This window comes from Melanaphis sacchari, unplaced genomic scaffold (genome assembly GCF_002803265.2).
Source record: "Melanaphis sacchari strain LSU unplaced genomic scaffold, SCAv2.0 Contig1927_pilon_pilon, whole genome shotgun sequence".
Taxonomy (NCBI): Eukaryota; Metazoa; Arthropoda; class Insecta; order Hemiptera; family Aphididae; genus Melanaphis; species Melanaphis sacchari.
Genome location: NW_020270932.1, coordinates 2140 through 12103, shown reverse-complemented (window position 1 = coordinate 12103; position 9964 = coordinate 2140). Strand labels below are relative to the sequence as shown.

General features: G+C 23.5%; 2 protein-coding genes across 5 annotated transcripts in view; both read right to left on the bottom strand.

The window, feature by feature from the left end:
- LOC112592776 overlaps positions 1 to 1528 on the bottom strand; it is a 19536-nt gene extending 18008 nt beyond the window's left edge. For all 3 annotated transcript variants that reach the window (XM_025336928.1, XM_025336927.1, XM_025336925.1), the window contains exon 1: positions 1253 to 1528. The gene's annotated coding sequence lies outside the window, so the exon portion shown is untranslated. The remainder of the gene's footprint in view (positions 1 to 1252) is intronic.
- Positions 1529 to 6509: 4981 nt separating this feature from the next.
- Positions 6510 to 9530, bottom strand: LOC112592775 (GTP-binding protein 10 homolog). 2 transcript variants are annotated; one of them, XM_025336924.1, is made up of 7 exons: positions 9333 to 9530; positions 9113 to 9257; positions 8598 to 8762; positions 8003 to 8056; positions 7544 to 7782; positions 7360 to 7483; positions 6510 to 6789 (listed from the first exon to the last, which is right to left on the bottom strand). In XM_025336924.1, the coding sequence occupies exons 1-7, from the start codon at positions 9405 to 9407 to the stop codon at positions 6566 to 6568; spliced, it is 1026 nt and encodes a 341-aa protein (XP_025192709.1). In that variant the 5' UTR covers positions 9408 to 9530; the 3' UTR covers positions 6510 to 6565. The 2 variants fall into 2 exon arrangements, with proteins under 2 accessions (XP_025192709.1, XP_025192708.1); XM_025336923.1 differs by having other exon boundaries at positions 6511 to 6789; positions 7838 to 8056; positions 9333 to 9521.
- Positions 9531 to 9964: the final 434 nt, after the last annotated feature.

The window sequence follows — 9964 nt, the reverse complement described above, 5'->3', positions numbered from 1 at the left end:
AAATGTAGGTTTTAACTTTTAATGCGTTATTGCATTAACAACAAATAAAAACATTGTACATAATGATATAGTAAAACAAATATTGATATATTTTTTTTTTTAAACTGCTATTTCATCGTTATTGTTATTTTATTTGGCATGTAATATTTTTTATTAATTTAATATTCCTAAACAAAATATTTTTCTGAAAATTTCAATGTACAAAAATCAAATCTTAAACGAGTTATAAAATTATAAGTTTATAACCTACAAGTATGGGATATTTAAATTATTGATAATCAGAATTGTTGAATTAGTAATACTAGAAAAATATTGATCTACGGCTAGTGTGTTCATCCAAACTTTAAAACCTATACTACCTTTATATAACTAATTAATTGCTTATTCAAAAGTCAATTGTTTTATACAATAGGTATAAGCCATTAGGTATCAAGTATTTGTCGAAAATAAAATCAATTTATAACTTTTATAAGTATTGACCTTATATTCATTTATACGTCATACTAGTAACTAGTATGTTAGTAATTACGAATATTATTTAAGATAACTAATTATCAATTTAGTAGTTAAATACTTATGGTTATTTAATTATAACTATATACAATTATTACATTTAATTGATAATTATTTTTATTTTTAGGTCGTTAGGTTTTTTAGTTTAATCTTATCAATAATATTTATATAAAAAACCGTACATCCTAAAGATATCAGTTGTCTTGTGTGACCCCCTTGGATATCTAAAAATCTTTAATCTCGGTTTAAAACTATTTTTAATGACGTATATGCTGATTTAATTTGAATATTATTATACATATATGTTAGATTTGTTAATAAATTATAATAAATAAAATTAGTGTGATAGAGTAAACCCAAAAAATAACAAAATATTATTTTTAAGATAAAATTGTAAATATCTACTTAATGAATTTCTTAAAAAAATACATAGTTTTAAATTAAAATGTATGGTAGATATCAGAGATTATTTTACATTAATTACAATTTGTAATTAATTATTATATAGTCACATAGTGACTATAAACAGGGACATCATTATGCCAAGATATGGTAATTGATATACATTGAATATCCGGCCTATATTTTTAAATTTTTTAAGATAAAACAAAAATATAAAATTATTTATTAAATATAAATATATCTAAATAAATAAAGATCAATTTCAATGGTTAAAAGTGTATTGTTTTAGATTCAATATCAAGGTAAATATAATTGTAATATAAAATTGCGTACTTACAATATTTTATCCTCGACCTTCAAAATTATTGTTATAGATCAATCCAACTAGAACTTTGCATCACGAATCACTAGAAAACATGGTTATAAAAACAATTTATTGTGCTATATAAAACGGTAAAATAAAACTACAAATAACAAACTAAAAACGATACAAAAAACTCGCGAATATTGCTTCGTTAAAACAACAAACTAAAGAGTTTTGTTATAACTTATAAAATGAAAACGATTTTGTCACAAGAAAATGAATAAGAAAATTTGTCCGCGGATTCCCATCTAGAACTGGCAATGGACCAGAAGGGACCACATGGCGGTCACTGAGGGACAAAATTAGAGTAGGAAAATATGTTTGGACAACCTCTTGAAGCCATAAATTTCGTTATACAGAGCTGCATAAAAGCTCAAAACGTATAGTAAATCACAAAAAAATAGATCTAATTTTACCTTGTCAAGTATAAACGAACAATATTGACATACCTAGGTATTCCATACTTTTAATGGATTGTATGCATTTCATAATATTACGTAAAATGCCATTGTTTTGACTACAGTTTTATTAAATGTTGACCACTGTTGTCAATTTAAATGCTCTGTATACGTCGTGCGTGTCGGCCTGAAATTGTAATTGACAACAGAAACCCCACATTATTAGATTGCAATGATTACCTCATTTGTCATTGTGGTGGTTAAAACTAAATTGTCAATGAAAATAAACACGATAAATTTGAGAGGATGATGTATATTGAAAATATCTAGTGAAAAGTGTAAGTACGTCATTTAAGATATAAAATTAATTTTATACACAAAGAAAAGTACATTATTAAGTATACATATATATTACATATACATTATACACGTTTTTGTTAAACTCGCTATGTGATCGTCTAATCGTTAAAACATTAATACTTTTATTAACAATGTTGAATGTATTAATAATCTGCGCAGATATCTTGCTTTTAAAAAATGAATGTATTAGTTCCAAGAACGAATAGGACGTCTATTTTGCGCAATAGTTACCTATCAATAAGTACAAAATAGCGAATGGCGCCTACTTAATTTATGAGTAGGGTGGAAACGATTTTTACGTAGTATTTTTAGTCACCTTGTATTTAACGTGATCTTACGGTCAATAATTTTTTGGCTAAGAACAAATATCTATTTTTAAAATTCTATGTTCTACCTCTACTGTACCCACGAAATTCTATAAGTTTACTATACATTTTGAAGTTATACTTTATTTTTATTTAAAACAAATTGTAAAGTCAATGATAATATGAAAGCATTTTTTTAATCCCAACTTACAATAAAATGTTCATGTCGAGTACACATTATATACGTCATAACACAGGACAATAATGGTTATCTATATAGCCTTATAGATAGATAAACAGAAAATAATAAACATAAAATTAATGATAAATACCTTACAATTTTGACGTAAGCGGAAAAATGTTAGTATTTGAACATGTATTTTAAATGTCAACACTCAACACTAATATCAACAATGTGCCAAATATTAAATAGGTATCTACTTACTAATATTTCAAAAACATAAAGGATAACTTTATAAAAACCAAGGAAAATATAAAAATCCCCTTCGTTATAGTAAAACTAATTAATTCATCACTACTCTCAAAACCTAAAATCAATAATTAATCTTTGTTTATACTTAAGTTAGGTAAAATAATATAGATTATAACTTATAAATATTTTTAATCGTAGTTCCTTATGATTTTATAATATTTAAATAGGTAATTACTAATTATTGTACCTACCTATACCTAAGGTTATATTTGTTGCCAAGCATATTATTACTTATTTCATATTTGTATAATATTATGAGCTATTATGTAAAATAATAAACATGTTAATTTGGTAATACGTTCTTAAAAACACAATACGTGAAATACGTTACATTAAATTACCTTTATTTATTACAAAATACAAATAGCTAATAATTATACTTCCGGTTTAAGATCTAATAGACATTAAAATACATTTACTTACCCATACTATAAAACGTATTACTGTTGATAAATATGACAATGTCGTAGACGAAACTTATTTTAAAAACATACATAAGTAGGTACCTACCTCCTAATAGAATTCTTTAAAATTTCACAACCGTACCTACAATACTTTGTAAGGTTATAGCTAAGACTGCCAAAGTACCTTTTTTTCATAATAGGTACCCACCTATATTAATATCAACATTTAAACAACAAAAAATGTTTAATTAATTTTTCCAAACAAGAATTATATCAATTGGTAATTTTATAATTGCCTATAGGCTATAGTTAATACAAATTTATAGGTTATAGACTTATAGTTTTAGAAAAATTGATACCAACGTTACAAACTTTAGTTTGTTACTATTTACAACTACATTAAATTAAATAAATTTTAACTTTAAGCAATTTTATGACTGTGCAATGTGCATGTTGACAAGTAGAAAACAATGCAGTGAATAATCAGTTCCTATATTTTGTTTTTTTATTACATTAGTTAAAACACAAATTACTCGTATGTTTACAAATGAATATTTTTTCTATAAAAATAGATACCTAGTGATTATTAAAATAACAAGTTAGTTCTGAAAATAAATATTCAGTAGTATATAGTATATTAACATACCTATTATTTCATCAAAGACTAAAACAATATGTAATACCTATGTATCTACCTACCTATCGATAATCTATTATATACCTAAGTAACATAAAATACCAAAATCATCCTTAAATTTACTACTTCAATGTAAGTACCTATCTATCTATATACATTAAGCTTTAAAATAAAAATATAATTAAAACCTAATTTGTATTTCATATTATCTATATTTCTGTTATTACAGGTATACCTAACACAAATTTAATTTTTTATTCAATATTTAACCTTATTATATTTAAAATATATACCTAATTAAGCATTAAAACCTAGATGTTCTAAAACACAACAAGGTTGAATGGGTCAAGTCATATATTATTTATATGCAAATACTATTGGTTTTAAATAGATATGTTTAAATGCATAAGATAAATACAAAACAATTTAAATATTACCTATTTTAATGATACATTTTTTATAGAATTATGCTTAAAATATGTATCTGATACAAATATAGGTGTGTACATTACTCTGCAAATCAAATTTTCAAAAAAAATTTTTAGTAAAAGAGATAATATCTACCATATGATAGTAATAAATAAATAAATAAATATGATAATAAATTAAACGTTTTAGGTACCTACTTATAATAAATTGAGATATTTTTTTATTAATGTCAGAAATTAAAATGTCTAGACTCTAATAGGTATATGAAAGTTATAATAAAATTGTTGATATTTTTCTCAATTTATTTATTTAATTATATTCTTTTTATTAGAATAGCAGTATACCATATTTAACAAACTTTATAATATTTTTCTAAATATCTTAGTACCTATTCATTTACTAACAAGCAACAGACATAATTTATATTATCAATTAAGATAATGTAAGTATAATGGATTTATTTAATACCAATGTTGTCTGTTTTCTTTTTTCTACAAAACATTTTAATGGTAACGAACGCTGAAAGTAACAGTTATCACATAATTAAATTAAAATTTCATCAGTTAATACAGTTACTATTCTAGTTTAAACACATTTTATTTGAAAATTGAATTAATAACATTATTTATGTTACACTACCTATTATTACCTATACTTATATCAGAGACAACTTTACTTATTCTATAGATACATACATCCTCTTAATCAAATATCAAACACATAAATAGAGTGATGTGTATTTATTTTTTTTTTTGTGTTTACCTACATTCTACTCAACAAAAGAACATGTTAATTTTGTGCATCTCTATGTGACATTCCATCATCCTGATTTGTTCCAACATGGCAAGATGTGTCGTGGAAATGTGTATAAGATAGTGTTTCTCAACTGATATTCTGCGGCACACTATCGTGTGCCACAAATTAACTGTAGGTGTGCCGCGATAGTGGTACATGTTTATAGTGTTACTAGGTATTAATTTTTAATTATATAATATATTAATAATAAAAAATAATAATTAAAATAAAAATGTCTTTTTTTTATTTTTTTCTTATTATTTTATTATCATAGCGTTCTATCAAACTGTATAACTAGAGATCAGAATTATATGCACTTAAAATGTGGCAAATATGCAAAGCAAAAGAGTCAAAATATGCATTAATATGCACAAATAATTAAAAAATTAGCTCAAATATACATTATAAATTTATATTATTTTAAACAACTACAAATATTAGAACAAATAAAACAAATAAATATAACAAAATTTAGAGTGTTGTATCTTTCAATATTTAAGTATATCAACAAAATATTTAAATAAAAAAAACATAATTTTGTTTTTAAAACAGTTTAAACAAATAAAATATAATCAAATTTGTGGTGTTGCTAATAAATGAATGCTACATTTTTACACAACTTTAAGAAGTAATTTTAAAAGTAATTTAATTTGTCAAATAATAGTTTATTAACACGGTAACGAACTAGAGAAGATAAAATTCTATACTGTGTTGACGGTTATTTTTTTTTCTAGTAGGTATAGCAGTATTTAAAAATTACAATTTCTAAAATTAAAACATGAAATAAGTTGATTATTTACAAAGATTGTAAAAAATATGTACATTAATACATTATATACCCCAACTCTCCAAGTATGCCATTATATGCAAAATTAAATTTGGTTTATAGAATCAGTTAGGTCTGAATCACCCACATTTCAAACCTTTGAATAAGTGCATACACTCAGTATGAACATACAAATGCATAAAATTCTGGTCTTTAATTATAACTTATAAGAAATGTGTCATGAGCATAAAAAGGTTGAGAACCACTATACTATAGGAACTAATTTTTGTTATGCTGCACCATGTTCTTTCGCTGGACAGAGAATATATAAATATTAAATAATGTATGCATATCATATATAATTTATTCAAAAATAGGTATTAGTAAATACTAAACTTATGTATAGAATAAAGATAATTAAAAAAACAATTATTTACTTTTGTTTTTTTAAGTTTGTTTTTTAAGTACAGTTATTGAGTTTTGTCGGTGTATTAATTCAATTTTCTAAATGATCAGAACTCAGGAAGACCAAAGAGTGCCACATATTATGTTTCAAACAATATTTTGAATTAAAAAATTGAATAAAATATTTAATTATTTAAATCAACAGTCTTTAGTTCTTTACCAAGAATAATAAAAAAAATTATAATAATAATAACAAAACACGTTTTGGTATCAAAAATAAAAATATACATTAATTTATACTAGGACAGGACCACGTTCTCTTAACTGTTCTTTGATAGTTTTTAAAGATTTATATTCTATATTATTGTTTAATTCTTCATTGATATCTAAAAGTTCACGAGCTGTTGACTTCACCTTTTGCACATCATCTGGTTGATCTTTAGCTGATATTTTTAAAATTTTATCAAATTTAATAGCTTTAGATGGTTTAATTTCATCCGGATATGATAAAATAGTATCTGAAAAAATTAATTGCACATTAAACTTAAAAAATTAAACTATGATATTTGACAAAAAGACAAATAATCAGAGATATATTAATAAATAATGTTTTGAATATACAACCATATTTTTAAAAATGTATCTCAAAAATATGCTTTCCCTGCGGTAGAAAATTAGTGAAAAACCATACTTTTATTGTTTACTCCTTAATTTATAAAAATTATGTAATTAAAAAAAAAAAAACTAGTTATTTATATAATATTTGGATAATATAATTTATTTTTATCCACTGTAAATATTTTTAATAGGAAATCTATTTACTATCACCTATATTGTATGGTGTTTTCAGTCCATATAGTGATCATAGGTAACCAAAATTTTTTTTTAAAAAATTCAATTAAAATAAAAGTCAGAATAAAACAATGTACATATTATTTACTATTTACCTTAGACCCATTGTATAACTTATACTAACGAAATCAATATTTTTTTCATACACATTTATTTATTAATATTGTTAAAATATTATACTCTGTATACTCCCATATACACTTCATTACTTCAATACATCCCTGCAAGTAACCTACCATCTAAATGTTCTAACTGATTTTCAATCTCTAAATATTTCTCTTTGGCGCCATCAGTATCCATTTTGTTTATTACTAACATAGCAGGTTTATCTAGTAGTTCTTCTTTATACAACTCAAGTTCCTGTAAAAAAAAATTATTATTTAATTAATTAGTTGAATACAATAAGATTAAAATACAAACTTTATTTAGTAACACTACTGTATCCAAACATGATCGAAACTTGTGTTTGGGATTCAATTGAAAACCATTTATATCAACAACAAGAAGAAGTAATTTTGTTCTTTCTACATGTCTAAGAAATCTATGTCCCATCCCAATATTACAATGAGCTCCTTCTATAAGTCCTGGTAAGTCTGCCATTGATATTTGTCGCAAGTCGTCATAAGTCATAATACCAATATTTGGTCTTATAGTTGTAACTGTAAATATATAAAAGTAGTATATTTAATTATTTTTTTTAAATATTTTACTTACATGGGTAAGAAGCAATTTTTGGTTTAGCATTAGAAATAGCTTTTAGTAATGTAGATTTTCCAGCATTTGGAAAACCAACAAGACCAATATCAGCAATTAACTTAAGTTCAAGTTTAATAGATTTGCTTTCCCCTTTTAAACCACAGTATCCATTAGTTTTATTACCTCCATCTCCACCTTTACCAACTATCAATTCAGAATCTGGCTCGTTTAATTCACCTATAACATAAAATATAAAGTATAAATGAAAAAATAGTAACATTAAATTTATATTGATGACAAAAATCTGATTTATAATCTCGAAAAAAAAATGTTACACAATTTTACATACATATTGTACTAGACATCAAATTTAACATAAGTAGGAAGCATATTAAAATGATCAAGATAGCTCGAAAGCTTAAATAAAATTGACATTTTATGCTTTAGTAAAATTTATTAACACTATATTATAATCATATTATATAATAAGTTTTATTTTTTATAAATTAGAAAATAATAAAAAATAATAAGTGTTAATTCTACTTAGGAAGTATAGAATACCAATAATTTTATAATAAATGTGAAAGGATTGCAATCTTGCATACTATACTTGACTATTATGTATAAATCATTATAGTATACTAGTGTGAAGTTCTGTTATCTGATCTGGGAAATTAAATATTTTATATGATCATAAAATACACATATTTTTACTTTAATAAAAAGAATAACTTTAATTATATGAAACAAATATATAAATTTAAAAAAATGTACTTACCAATCAACAAATTTTTATCATCATAAACAGTGATACCAGTAGGTACATTTACTTTTTTATCTTCGCCACTTTGACCAAGTATACGTCTAGAATGACTATTACCACCCATTTCTGCTCGTATTTTTTTTTGTGGAAATTTTTTTAAAAAATCTTTCAGTGTCATACCTATAAATTAAAATATTTACTAAATATTATTTATGTCAACCAAACTACAAAATTTACCTATGTATACAAACATATTATATTATTTAGCTTTTAGGTTTAAGTGATTTTAAATATCATTTATATATAGAATATTACAATTCTTCAATAAAGAAGATATAGCACAATGTATTTTAATGGTAATATTTTTCTTATAACATTGTTAAAACATTAAATATGTTGACACAATAAATTCAATTGATTAAATAATAATTTAAAAAAATAAATAAATAAATTAAATCAATCAAACGTAGTATCTTACAAAATATTGTGCATGAAAAAATCAACCAAGATATTCATATTATAATACATACCTTCTGTCGCTACAAAACAGACATCACCTCCTTTACCACCCTCACCACCGTACCGAGGAAAACCAAAACCACCATTTCCGGCTTTAACGTGTATTCTTAAGGAATCCAAAAATCTTGAGTTTTGTTTTAAATAATTTCGTAAGGGCTGCAAAAAAATAAGGATAAAACAAATATTATAATGCTCTGAATAATATTAGTAAGCACTTGTCAAATATTTTACTTTAACATAATTTTTCGACGAACTATATTGACGAACAATTTTTTGTATTAAAAATTTTTTATGAAAACAAAACATCTTGAAAATTGTATGATTTATGATATAGCACGCATAGTAAAAAGGTATACGATAAGTAATCACTAAATGAGTTAATAGGTCTTAATTAATTAATTTGTTCAAGATTATTATAGTTACTATCGTAATTATGAATTATTTAATTTTAATTTTATAATACGAAATAATTAAATAGTAAATATTATGCTGAGCGTGTTCGGCTTTAGAAAAATCGTAATCAGTATTTACTAGTAGATTGTAAGTTAAAACTTGATAATAGATATCATAATCACATCATAATCATATTATTACAAAAAAATGATAAGGTATCATGTTCTAGAAAAATTCTTATCAAATTCGAGTAAATGTATGTTTAATAATTATAGATGATTGATGATACTGATGGCAATAAATATTAAATGGTATTGGAAAAAATGTAAAACAAAAATAAAGTATTCTTTTCTTAGGGGTGGCTTTAGTTCTTTGCTTGGGGGGGGGGAGAGGAGCAATATTTTTTTGTATTTATATATTTAAACTATAATAAAATTAGTCAGAAAGTGTTTATATAATATAGCAAAAAT